The sequence below is a fragment of the Triticum aestivum genome, chromosome 3D (assembly GCF_018294505.1).
Source record: "Triticum aestivum cultivar Chinese Spring chromosome 3D, IWGSC CS RefSeq v2.1, whole genome shotgun sequence".
Classification (NCBI taxonomy): domain Eukaryota; kingdom Viridiplantae; phylum Streptophyta; class Magnoliopsida; order Poales; family Poaceae; genus Triticum; species Triticum aestivum.
In genome coordinates, this window is record NC_057802.1 from 252,776,714 (window position 1) to 252,790,548 (window position 13,835).

Consider the following 13,835-nt stretch of genomic DNA (forward strand, 5'->3'; position numbering starts at 1 on the left):
GATTTGTTTAGTCTCTGCTTCATGATAAGATATGGATGCAATCTATTTTATAGGGATGGCTAAAATTAAACCTAAGAAAAGGAACTAATCAGACAAATCATAGAGACAATAGTAATTAAGTAACTATTGCCTTGCCCCTTGGTGGCCTCCTATTGGGATGTACGGATATGACATGATAGCTATAATCTTGAATCTCGACAAAACAATTAACCCTGTAGCTGTAGATGCCGTGTTAGTTAGAACTCAACATGCATTAGATTAAGATTTGTTCCTTTCCTTAATCATGTTATATGTCGGATCTCACAGAACACTAAGTATACCTCCAAAGTGGAAATTAACTTTAGATGTGTTTTAATAGGTGTTTCTGCAATGTAGTACATACCACAGAAACATGATGTTTTTTTTAAGAAACAGTAAGATATTTGTTGCTAAATGCAAAAGGTTGATCAGTTCAGTGTGCTCAAGTCAGTACATGTATGAGAAAAAGCAAAACAAAGTGAGCACCTGAAGAGCAGCTGCACCGACTCGCCATGTATCTATTTGCCATCTGACTTCAGCCCCTTCCTTTATAACACGCTCTCTTTCCTTGGGGCAACTAGCAACATGATCCTATCAAAACAAAATAAAAAGGAAATTGCATTATATGCTCATTTGTACTGTGAGAAAAGAAAAGAGAATTGATGCCAACCCTAGTCACAGGAAATGGTTTGCCAGCACGGCTGAGAATTGCTCGGCAATCACCAGCATTTGCTACAAAAAGTTTGTTTCTCACTATCAGTGCTGTCACTGCCGTGCAACCAGGATGCCAGTCTTTCTGGATTATCCTTTTTGACTTCTGGTGAGCAATTAACTCTTCTCTAAATGCTGTGTCACTCCTTACAAATGCTTCTGCAAGGGCATCAATCGGGCTACACAGAACAACAAGTCCATGAAAATTAAGAACAGAAAAAAAAAGAGAGAAGTGCATATTTAAACCACCAACACTTGCCCTTGTCTAATTTACAACCCCCAACTCCAATATCGTCTACATTACAACCCCGAAATCTTAAAACCGGCCAGGATTCAACCCTCCCCTCCCTGTTGACCGTTTTGACCGCTTGACCATCCAGTTAGCAAAAAAAGTTCAAAATTTCCAAAAACAATCAAAAAAATCCAGGAAAAAAGTTTAAAAATCTGGGAAATCGAAAAAAAAATCAGGGCTGTTTTCTGAAAATTCTAAAAAAATCTGTAAAATCGAAAAAAAAATCACACCCTTTTCAAGATGCTTAGTATTGTTTTCTTGATTTAACAGAATTTTTTCAAAAAAAATTGGGAAATTTTTTTTTGACTAAATTTGCGCAGAAAATTCTGCAAAAAATGGGTTTTTATTTTTATTTTACAAAAAAAAAAAAATCAGTTTTCTTATTTATAGATTTTTCCCATTTTTCCTGGGTGTTTTTATTTTTACAGATTTTTTCTGGAAATTTTGATTTTTTGCTGATGTGGTTTGCTGGCTGGATGGTCAATGGGGAGGGGAGGGTTGAATCCTGGTCGGTTTTAAGAGTTGGGGGCTGTAATGTAGACGCGGTATTGGAGTTAGGGGTTGTAAATTAGACTAGGGCAAGAGTTGGGGGGTGAATAATGCACTCTCTCGAAAACAAATATTTTAGATAGTTTGTATTCAACCCGAACCTGGCAGTGTGTCCAAATTGCTTGAGAAATCCAGGAACTGCTCGGACAGAAAACTCAGCAGCTGCCGCACCTGTAAGAATATTGTGTAATGTATGCAAATGCAAACCTAGTAAAAATCAAAACGTAGACTTAAGAAACACTGAACCTCTGTGTCCATCAAAAATGCCAAAGGAATGCACGTCTTTTTCTTCAGACAGGCAGGTAAGCATAAAATGAGTATCTTCCATTGTTTCTCTTCGTCCACATGTTGCAAAAGATCCCCAGCTCAAAGTTGGACGATACACAGAGACAGAGGACTGATCAAATGAACTAGACCAAGGATTCACTGCGTAGTCTAATTTGTTTGCTTTCTTTGTTAACAGTTCCCCTTGGTTAAACCAGTTTAATGCCTCTTGATAATGGTGTACTTCTGCCTTGCTGTTTCGACTCAAGTTCACTGAACCAGATGATAGAGGGCAAGAATATGTAACTAAATGCTTCTGTATTACATTTAACTCTTCAATTATATCTCCAAATGATGGTCTTCGTTCAGGATCAGAATCCCAGCTGCGCTGAATAAGTGACAAGAGACTTGGTGGAGAGCCAGACTCTGGAAGGGCCAGAGCAGGGCGCAATCCTTGAGAAACAACAGCTGATGTAAGTTGCTGTTCAGTGTAAGTCATTTCAAGAATGGTGTGTGCCTAAAGAAAGATAGAGCGAGCTGTTATTTGCAGAGAACATAAAATGCTCAGCTTAGCTATAGGTAACTATAATTATGATGTGGGTCTAGAGACCAGCATGATGTGGTCAAGTAGCTCCATATGGATATGTGCATTTTATATCATATCTGAGCCCATCAATGCATTTTCACCCAGCAACTTCTTTCAGTTGTTCACCGCATATTAAAAAGCAGCCAAGCCTACCTAACCTTTGTGTATATTGCATGCTGACCTTGCCCAGTCCTGGATCAAATCAAAGGGGGTTGTGGGAAAAGCTAGCTAATACTTAGTTTTCGTGTGGAAGGGAAGGGTGACTAATGGAGAAGTCAGCTTCACCAGAGTTCAATTTTCAAGATGGATCGAACTAATTGATCTTCGGCTGATGCATTTGCAATGCACGTGAAATCCACGCCGAATGGGATCTTCACCAGAGTTCGATTTTCACGATGGATGGAACTAATTGATCTTCGCCTGATGCATGTGCAATGCACGTGAACTCCATGCCGAATGGGATCAACCTGCCATTCAAGCAAAACTAGCCAGGCTGGCAAGCTTCAGAACTGTGACGAACCACATAAACAAGCTGTTGGGTGAAAATGTGCAATTTACATGTTTATGGACTTACTTGACCAAACCACAAGTTTAGGGATCTACCATGTGATTACTCATTTAAGAGTTCTATACTGGCTGGCCTTTTAAATGTTAGATTAGGAAGAAATCATTAAAACAAAAAAAAATCTAATTTGATAGAATACCAAAGCAATCATACAAAACACAAATAGTCCATAGTATGGCTGTTTATGAAATGAGCCACAACACTGGAGCTATTGAACAAGCAACAAAAATGAACCTGTGCTTCTGCTCGCAGATCAGTGTAAGGCACAACACCAGTAAGAAGCTCGCTGTAAAATGATAAAATTAAAAGGGAAATCAGGGAGTAACATCTAAAAATACAAAATTATAAATATCTTCTGTTATGGAGCATGAACTATCTGCGTAAAACATGACAACAAATTCCTATGGCAAACCTGGCCCGGTGGTTATGGGAAAATAAAAGGGGAAGAGGAGAAAATAGGTAGGGGAGTAAGAGAATAGCCCCTTAGAGATGGGAGATTTAGTAAAAATTTGGCTCCAAATAAATCTCATTAGGGCACCAAGAGATGAGAACACCAGGAGACACAAAAATGTTGCTTCATCATAATAGATCTTTTGCAACGTGTCGGTGTACAAAAGTAGGGGCTCTCATTTTTACCTCTCTACTTGTGCACGGGCAGTCAGAGCCGCACCTACGACCACACTTAGCAGGGCAGAGGAGGGAAGCCAAAGGCACAAGACAGGCAAAGCAACGCCAAGACCAGAAACACAAAGAGCAAGAGGGCGAGGTGGACTCCCCCAGCAAGACCCTTGCCGGGGTGGCCTCCGCAGACCCGGCAAGAGCCTTGCCGGGGCAACTTGCCCAACGCCAGCAGAGCACGCCACCCTTGAGCCCAAGGGTTCTAACACCATCAACCACCTTGGAACCAAGGCTCGGGAGGCACCTCCATGGTGACATGCAGATCTTTGTGAAGACCATAAGCACACAAGATCAAATGAGAACCAGAAGACGACGATAATCCACGAGACGCCCGGCGAGATCCTTGCCGGGGACGACCGCGGTGCCACGGCAAGACCCTTGCCGGGGCCCCGGCAAGACCCTTGACGAGGACACCTGCGGGGCCACAGCCAGGCCCACGTCTGCCAAGACTCCACCGCCGTTCCCATACAGCTGCCAGCCCAACCAGCTGGGCAGGCACCTGCGTGGCGACGCGCGGCCCACAGGCCAACTCAGCAAGCACCTGCGTGGTGGCATGCAGATCTTCGTGAAGACTCTGCCACAGCGCCAGCCCAGCAGCCAACCAACGTGGCACTACAACGCCTCATCAGCTCGAACGCGCGTCGGAGCCAGACGAGGCGGCGACAGCTGGGACGAGCTTCCATGCCGTCCCTGATAAAGCAAGAAGGGCACGTCGGCAGCGCATTAAATGCGTTTGTCCGACGGTGCCAGAGGATAGGCGTGTACACTGTATACCTTTCCACCTCCTGTGTGCCACTGTGGCGACCCCTTTTGATTATAAAAGGAGGCCCGAGGCGTACAGGAGAAGGATTCGGATCTTTTGGACGACGCACACGCCGTAGCTAGTTCAGGAGCTCAAGAACACTCCAATATACACCAAAGCAGGACTAGGGTATTACGCATCCTCGCAGCCCGAACCTGGGTAAACGATCTTTGTGCTGGCTACCAGACCAGCTCTTTGCACAACCCCGCGCCCGCCAACTGTAGGAGGGATTCCAGTGATCCCATAGGTGTCGTTCCCACCGACATCCTTGGCGCGCCAGGTGGGGGGTGCGCAGTTGTGGAAATCTGGTCTGGATTGGAGCAGCGGCTTCATCGTAATCGTCGCTCCAAGGAAGAAGACAACCGAACAACCGGCATCGTCGGTGGATGCAGTGAACGCTCACGCAGAGGCAGAAAATCTAAGTCATGTGAAATCTTAACTAATTTCATTTTTATAAGTCTGTCCTCCCCGAAAGATCTCGTTCCTTGTACGGGAAACCTGCACGCTATGGGACCCTTCCGCTATCGGCAACGCCCTTGTTTCTGTCTCAAGTCCGCTCGACGGTTCATGCGGCCGCGCTGAGAACGGCAAGGTGGCCTACCCGCTACCAGCAGCGCTCTTGTCCTGTTTCGAGTCCGCTCAACAGCTCAAGCGATTGTGCTGGCAGCAGCAAGGTGGTTTGCCCGGCCGCAAGCGCCCTTCCGGCAAGGTGCTAAGGATCCGTCCTCAAAGCACCACGGCATGGGTTCACGCGCCGGCAGCCTTATCTCAACAAGTGTAGGGTGCAAACGTACAAAGAAAGATATAGCGGAAAGATAGCATGCGTGATATTAAAGTATTATAGAGTTATATTATTTCAAATAATCGCTGCGGTTCTAACTGAAGATGAAAATTGTCTTGGTTGTGAACCTGCAGCGGCGGTGAGAAGCGGGGTGCCTAGTCCCGGCGCTGGCCTTCTATCCTCCGAACTCCGTCGACGTGGCAGATGATGGGCTTGATACGCTCCTCGAGCGTCGCGAGGTCCACATCCTCCGGCAGGCTCTCCAGCGCGGCGTCGAAGTCGAGGTCGGAGTTCCAGTATGCCACCTTGGTGAAGACCTTGGTCATGGCACCCCGGCAAAGCTTCCAGGTCTCATCGGCCAGAGAGGTCGCCCTGTTGGAGCGAAACTGCTCCAGGGCCCCAAGAACACCCTCGAAGAACAGAGTCAGTTTGGCGTTGGGGCTCACGTTCGGCTCCGGGGCGTACCTCACGTTTGGCATCCCCATGGCGGCCAGCTTCATGGTGATCAAGTTGAGGCATTTCGATTTGGATTTCAAATAAGAAAGAAAGAAAAAGACTCCTGCGCCCTCGAGAGCATTCTCTTTCACTTGCATTTCTTCCTGAAGTTGGCTCTAAGACCTGTCCAGCCTTGATTTTCCAGAGGTTTTCGCCCTTCACGAAATCCTCGTGGTTGGCGGCGTCATTCCTCCGCAGCTGCCTCTCCTTCTCCAGATCCTTGGTCAGGGTCTCCTCCCGGGCCCTGACCTCCGAAAGCGTCCCCTCAAGACCCTCCAGCTTCAGCTTCAGGTCTTTGATGGTGGATGCCCTTGCCGGGGACGCCCCTCGGGGCGGCGTAGTTGAGGGGGGTGGCTCCTGCTACCGTTCTTCTCCTGCAAACCCGGCAAGATCAGCATCAAAGATCCACACCCCAAAGTTCATCAATGAAGGAGTGAGTGATGGACTCACGCTGGGGGCTGAAGCGGGGGCTGCGTCGAGGGCTGCTCTCTACCACCAGCGGCGTACTCGAAGTACCCGCCGGGGGCTTGTCGCCCGTCGAGGCCTTGGCCCTCTTCGCCACCCTCTGCGCCAGCGTCTCCGTGTCCCTGTGAAGACAACATCAGGTTAAGGAAAGATGACACGGGAGTAAAGTCAAAGGATAATGCGGGGGGACGAGATGCTTCCTCTTCCTCCGCCTCCTCCTCCCCTGGCTTCCTCTTCCTCCTTGGGCTAAGAGACCCAAAATCGAAGACGACCTCCGTGTCGACATCCGCGGGAGGAGGGGAAGGAGATGGGGTCCGGCGACGCTTGGACGAAGAAGAGGCAGTCGCCTTCTTCGCCACCGGGACCTTCACCGCCTTCTTCAACACCGCGGCCCTCGTCTAGCGCACGGACTGCTCCTGGACCTGTTGCCGCTGCGCGGTCCTGCCGGGCCGGACCGGCTCGCCAGAGCCAGCCCGGCACAGGACGCGTCTTTTCCCCGAGGCCGGAGGGTCGACGGCATCGGCCTCTTCCTCGGTCGACTCCTCGTCCACATCTTCAACTAGGGGGGCCTCGGCGTTGGCGCCGCTGGCCTCCCCGGCAAACTCCGCTCACTGGGCGAGCTCTTTTTCCTCCGCGGCCGAGTCAGCCTCGTCCTCCACATGGCCAGTGATGCCGGCCTCCCGGGCAAGCGCCGCCTCCGCCGCCCTGGCGGCGGCAATATAATCCAGCTCCTCTTTGGTGGTGTCTTGAATGTGCAATGGCTCTTCACGGACATACTTCTCCGACAAGTTGTCGAAGAACTCCTGCACCCGCTCCGCCTCCGGCTCGGCCCAACTTGGGTCCAGGCCGTGCGCGTTGAAGTCCGGCATCATGGCGATGATGTCGGTTTGGCGAGAGTTGTTACTCAGCGGGACCACTCCCGCCGGCAACCCAACAAAGACCCTTTGACGGCCTTGCCAGCCTTTGCGGCCTTGCCGCTCCTCTCCGCCCTGCCGTCGCGGTTCACGTCAAGCTGAAAAAGCCTCTGGCAGAAATGGGCGTGCCCCATCACCGTGAAGTTGTGCTTCAGGCCAGGGCGAAGCCTCATGATGTCAGCCGCGTTCTGGAAAACCAGGCCGGCCTCCCCTTATTGTGCAGTGGGGCGATTCGGCGTCGGATGAAATCCGCCGCAATCATCTCAAGGGTGAGCCCGGCCTCGGCAAGACGGTGGATCCTGGTGGTGGCGATCGTGAGCTTCTCGTCGTCGACATCGACGTCACTCCAATCCTTACGGCGGACCGGCGGACTCTGGCGAACTTGGCAGAACTCCTGCGGATCCTCCTCCTCGATCCATAACCACCGGCTCCGCCACTCCTCTCACCTCTCCTCCTGGGCGCCCTCCGGATACGTCCCCTTCTCCTGGGTCCGTAGGATCCAGGTGACGCACCCGGAGATGGCACCCCCCGCCTGGATGCGGGGATAGAAGTAGTTACGGAAGAGCGCCGTGCTGGGGAGCACGCCAGCGAAGCCCTCGCAGAGATGAGCGGAGAAAGCCATGCACGCAACCGCATTTGGCATGAAATCAAGGAGATGGAAGCCATAGGTGTGCATGACATCGTTGAAGAAATCGGAAAAAGGAGGACAGAGCCCGCAGGAGAAGTAGTCAACGAAGAAGGGGTACCGATTCCGGCCGGCCTTGGCGAAAGCGGCAGGGATGATGTGCGTGGCCGGATGGCCCGTCGTCTTCCTCCCCCACAAAGGCCTGAAGTAATCCCTGAGGTGGACTGCATCGACCGTCGGGGGAAAATAGGCAAGCTGCATCCGGAGCACCGCCAGCTCGCTCTCCGGCATGCCCTTCTCCCCGACGTCCTCCGCCACTCCCTTGCCTCTGCTGGATTTGGGCGCCATGGCGACCAGGGAAGAGGTGAGGTTGAGGGCAATGAGGGCGCGGCGGCGGTGGCGGACAAAGGCGGGAGCTTCGAATCTTTCGCCCGAGGAAGAAGAGAGGAACGGCGGTTCCGAGATTGGAAGAAGCACAAAGGGTAAATGGGCGGCGTGCCTGCGGTTATTCCTTTTTATGGGGAAGACGCGGGCCGCCACTTTACCATTTACTGCGATGTGACGCATGAGGACAGCGACCGCCCCACGCATGCCCCCCACGTCGCGCATTCAACGCGGGTCGTGGGGAAGCGCAGCGGGCGGAGTAATTACCGCAGTAAAACTCCGCCTCGCGTGCCCGCGCACCGTTCTAGGCCCAGCCCAACAACGTGTTGCGCTTATGTGTGGACCAGGCCCGGGGGCTCCTGTCGGTGTACAAAAGTAGGGGCTCTCTTTTTTACCCCTCTACTTGTGCACGGGCAGTCAGAGCCGCACCTACGGCCACACTTAGCAGGGCAGAGGAGGGAAGCCAAAGGCACAAGACGGGCAAAGCAACGCCAAGACCCGAAACACAAAGAGCAAGAGGGCGAGGTAGACTCCCCCGGCAAGACCCTTGCCGGGGCGGCCTCCGCAGACCCGGCAAGAGCCTTGCCGGGGCAACTTGCCCAACGCCAGCAGAGCGCGCCACCCTTGAGCCCAAGGTTCTAACACCATCAACCACCTTGGAACCAAGGCTCGGGAGGCATCTCCATGGTGGCATGCAGATCTTTGTGAAGCCCATAAGCACACAAGATCAGATGAGGACCAGAAGACGACGATCCTCGGCGAGATCCTCGCCGAGGAAATCCACGAGACCCCCGGCGAGATCCTTGCCGGGGACGACCGCGGTGCCACGGCAAGACCCTTGCCGAGGACACCTGTGGGGCCACAGCCAGGCCCACGTCTGCCAAGACTCCACCGCCGTTCCCATACAGCTGTCAGCCCAACCAGCTGGGCAGGCACCTGCGTGGCGACGGGCGGCCCCCAGGCCAACTCAGCAAGCACCTGCGTGGTGGCATGCAGATCTTTGTGAAGACTCTACCACCGCACCAGCCCAGCAGCCAGCCAACGTGGCACTACAACGCCTCATCAGCTCGAACGCGCGTCGGAGCCAGGCGAGGCGGCGACAGCTGGGACGAGCTTCCATGTCGTCCCTGATAAAGCAAGAAGGGCACGTCGGCAGCGCATTAAATGCGTTTGTCCGACGGTGCCAGAGGATAGGCTTGTACACTGTATACCTTTCCACCTCCTGTGTGCCACTGTGGCGACCCCTTTTGATTATAAAAGGAGGCCCGAGGCGTACAGGAGAAGGATTCGGATCTTTTGGACGACGCACACGCCGTAGCTAGTTCAAGAGCTCAAGAACACTCCAATATACACCAAAGCAGGACTAGGGTATTACGCATCCTCGCGGCCCGAACCTAGGTAAACGATCTTTGTGCTGGCTACCAGACCCGCTCTTTGCACAACCCCGCGCCCGCCAACCGTAGGAGGGATTCCAGTGATCCCATAGGTGTCGTTCCCACCGATACAACGTGATTTTGAAACCGATGGTTTTTGCAATGTCACTAATTGTTACTATGATTTAGTTTTGTTTTCATGTTATTCACCTACTTTCCCTCGAAATTAATGGGCATACACATATATAACCCAGGAAACCTCAATTAGACATGTGTATAACATCACTTTAATATCCAAACAAAAAATGAATATAAAGTCAATGTGTTTTGACAAAGAAAAGAGAACGCAGTACTCGAAATAACATAAATTTTCAGTAATAGTTATTCCCCTTAACACAGTGTGAATGCAGCCCTAATGACATGCCACAGAAGTGCCACACTAACGTCATTATCCAACATGTGTTGGACACGATATATGACGTCAAGTACAATATGCAACATGGATTTATGTGGGATATGGCACTCCCTCCAATATAGATATGGTATCTGCACTAATCTAAAATCTTCTGAGATGTCAAATTGTGGATAAAACGAGCAGTCTTAGAAGCGACGCCAGTTGAAGCATTCGGTCAACAGGATATAGATACAAAGATTTCATATATTTTTTCAGGCAATGTAGTATGGACTGTAATTATATGACAGGAACAATTGGATAGGGCCGATTTAAATTAATTTTATAAGAAAAATGCCTTACTTTATTGATATTGCAAAGCTGTAAACATCTGATTTTTCTGTATGTAAATCCTTTCTCAAAATTTCTGGTGCCATGTAAATTAGTGTCCCAACCATATTCTTTTTATAGAAACCACCGGTAGGCTTGCCAGATGATTTCCAGTTCTCAGCTGAAACACTTTTAATATCCTTCTGGTACATAGCCAAGCCAAAATCAGCTAGATGTGGAAGGAGGTCTTTATCTAGCTGTACAGAATTATAGAAAAATCAATGCACTAAAAAAAGATAAGAAAATCCTTATGTGTTCAAAGAATGTAATTCAACAGTCTGACAACTGTCTGACACAAAGATACAAGAAAAATGAAAGGACATACCAAAATATTTGCTGGTTTTATATCTCTGTGCACTATCCCAAGAATTTGTAGGTATTGGAGAGTCTTTGCTGTAACAGTACAGTGTAAAGCAATGTCAAATTGGTAATTCAAGTGTTTTGCAAGAGCTGACATCCAACACCGATTAGATCCAGCATAATGTTACCTAGAAAGAATAAAGAAAATTAAGCCATGCATTACTATTTCTGAAATAGATAAACATCGGTGCTTCCTATAATTAACCTCACTGCTTAGTCGATCTAGTCATTGTCTTTGTATTTTACATGGTGAGAACATTATTTTCTGTTTAAGTCTATTTAAAATTACAACGAATCTGTTCTTGCTTAACTTTGGTACTACATGAACTTGCCTTGTTATTGAAGCAACATAACAGAACAATTTAGTACATAAAAAAAGTTGTACAGTGTGCACAGTGATGTGTAAAAATCTTCCTAAAGTACCAGGGTCAAAAAGAAGTGCAAGTGAAAGTACAAGGTTCTCTTATTTGGACTTAAATGCTACTAACAGTTTTTGTCGTTTATTCACCCTTGGATATGGTGAGATCTGAAGGACTGGAATATCAACAAAGATTTGGTCATGGACAGGGGTGCGTAGAAGTTAGCTATCCACGTGCCAGAACCACGACTTGGTTTCGATATCTTATGGGTTTCAACTCTAGCATACCCCCAACTTGTTTGGGACTGAAAGGCTTTGTATTCACCCTTGGATAAGAATTAACAGATGAAACTGCTAAAAATACCCCCGAGTCAAGGAAAGAGATATGTATAAAAAAGATGTGTACAAAATATATTCAAGAAAACAGATACATGTGATCGTTTACAGCTATGTACAAAAAGTATAATTGCAGGTAAGCAAGCTTCTAAAAAACTGGTTCTGCATAAAACTCCAAGATATACACTTTATTCTAACAGCTGAAAACATAATACTCCCTCTGTCCCAAATTACTTGTCTTAGATTTGTCTAGATACGGATATATCTAGACACATTTTAGTGTTAGATACATCCGTATCTAGACAAATCTAAGACAAGATTTTTGGGACGGAGGTAATATATGTTAAACACAAACTCAAGGAAAACTATAACTGTAACAAACTGGGACCTAGATAGCTGGCAATCGTGATCACTTGCTGGATAGAAGGGCTCCACTCCTCAACATGTATCTTGTCTGCTAAGTTTGGAGGCTCAAAATATTCGAAGAACATCAAGTAATTTGGAGGACGTGCATGTGCTGCAATGAGTTTCGCCAACCCTGGATGATCCATCTCACTGCATATAAATTGAAATCCATAAATTAATCCAAGAAATTAGAGAGCAGCTAATAGTAATCCTAAAAGATGTTAGCAGCTTCTTCAGGATATAAGAATCATTTCTGACCAAAAGTTGAATGCAGCAGTAACCAGAGTTCATATTATGACGATGTGGATCATAGTGTCGGCCCAGTGGGAACCAGGGTACCACGGGCCACCTGCCTACGGCCCAGGAAAGGCCGCTTGGCCCAAGTTATAGGGCGGCCCATCAACGGGCGCCACGAGCCAGCAGTCTCGCCAGGGGCTCCCTCTCGCGAAGGACTTCACCGATTCCACCACCACTACAGGCGGCCTCGCGAGGCGCCCTCTCTTGAGGCCTCCCGAGGAAGCCTGCAGAGCGGGTGCCGCCCGTCACGTGGGTAACGTTGATAAAGTAGGCGCCAGCCTGCGCGGCCAGGACAGTTTCCCCTTTGGTGCTAAGGGAGCAGCTGTGCCAACCTGCCCCCAAAGCAAGTCCCAAGGGTTTCCCCTTTGTTGATAGAAGACCAAGACGGTGGCGCGGCAGGACGGAGGTCATCGTGGAGCCCCTGGCGCGTCATGGATAGCACCTTTTGCAGGCAAAGACCACCTTTCGTCAGGAGAAGCACCGGCGCCTGTCCCCTTTCAAATGCCGCCCTGTCATAGCCCTTTCCCGCTCATATTTTTGAGGAAGAGGCCCAGGGCATCTATTTAAGGGGCGGTGTGGCCACCATAGCAAGGAATCGGCTCATCGCCTCCTGCCAAAACCCTAGCGCCATTGCTATCACTCTCGAGCTCCAGGAGCACAGTCCACAAGCAAATACAACCAAGCAGGAGTAGGTTATTACACCGCAAGGTGGCCCGAACCTGGGTAACTCTCTGTGTCCTTGCCATGCCTAGCTCGTAGCCTCGTAGATGCAAAGCCAGGCCCCCAGATCTTGAACCAGGGTTTTTGGAGGATTTCCCGTGGCTCAGAATCAATCCCCCGACACAAAGTATTGAACGATATTAAGATACTATGTGAGAGAAAAGATATGAATCACGCCATGTATCATAATCTGATGCTACCACTATCATATCGTGCTAGAGATCAAAGCGTGGTTAGAATCGTGAAACATATCAGGTATTAAACCATGAGGTGTATTAAGCATTTAATATTATTCTTAGACCGCTATAAAAAATAATCAGATTGTTCTTAGACCATGAGGTGTATTATGTCAATATTAAATGTTTAATACGCATCATGGTCTAAGAACAATACAATTAAAGAGCCGTTAAAATAATTTGTCCTCCATAAACTATTTTTGTAATTTATAAAATAATTATCTTTAAATATACAAATTTCATGACATCGTGATCCTACGATACGACATTGCCAACAAAAAACGAGACTACCTACTATCCCCATACCAAAATCTTGGCAACAACCACTAACAAAACACGCCTTTCATTACAGTTTGCAACCATACATAATATTGCATGCTTTTTACAATATACTTATTATTTGTTACGAGAATAACATGCTGCAATGTTATTCCAGTCGTGTGAGCAGAGCTCTAATGAACGCACAACTTGGGTTCATTTTTCTATGCCAAGCTTTTAGCTCCTATAACTAGATGGCAGCACAAGCACACTAGCTCATCCTCTCCATAATTCCCAATCAGACGTCTCTTGCAAGCTAGCAAATGCGCATCAATTTTGAGCAATGGCTTCCCTTGCAGCCATTGGGAATATGGGGAATTTGTTAGACAAAAACGCATGCGCGCTGGAGTAGTGAAAGAGAGACTACCGACCATAGAAGCTGGAGCTGGTAATGGAACTTATCGAGGTCGTCGGAAGTGGACAACACGGGCTTCTTCGCCGCCGCACGCTCGCCCCCCAATCGCGCCTCGTACACCGTGCTCTCCGACCCTGCACGGCGCGTCATGTGACGTCACATCGTCG

The 13,835-nt window shown here is 48.8% G+C and overlaps 1 protein-coding gene across 2 annotated transcripts in view; it reads right to left on the bottom strand.

Annotated features, from left to right (window-relative positions):
- Positions 1-13,835, bottom strand: part of LOC123078332 (protein kinase and PP2C-like domain-containing protein) — a 28,622-nt gene that overhangs the window by 14,101 nt on the left and 686 nt on the right. The window contains exons 2-10 of one of the 2 annotated variants that reach the window (XM_044500798.1): positions 13,685-13,802; positions 11,726-11,892; positions 10,609-10,676; positions 10,257-10,480; positions 3,220-3,271; positions 1,817-2,351; positions 1,672-1,741; positions 689-908; positions 505-609 (exon numbers count right to left, since the gene is read on the bottom strand). In XM_044500798.1, coding sequence (XP_044356733.1) covers positions 505-609; positions 689-908; positions 1,672-1,741; positions 1,817-2,351; positions 3,220-3,271; positions 10,257-10,480; positions 10,609-10,676; positions 11,726-11,892; positions 13,685-13,802 — 1,559 coding nt within the window. Of the gene's footprint in view, positions 1-504; positions 610-688; positions 909-1,671; positions 1,742-1,816; positions 2,352-3,219; positions 3,272-10,256; positions 10,481-10,608; positions 10,772-11,725; positions 11,893-13,684; positions 13,803-13,835 lie in introns of those variants that run through there. The other variant, XM_044500799.1, reaches the window with a different exon arrangement.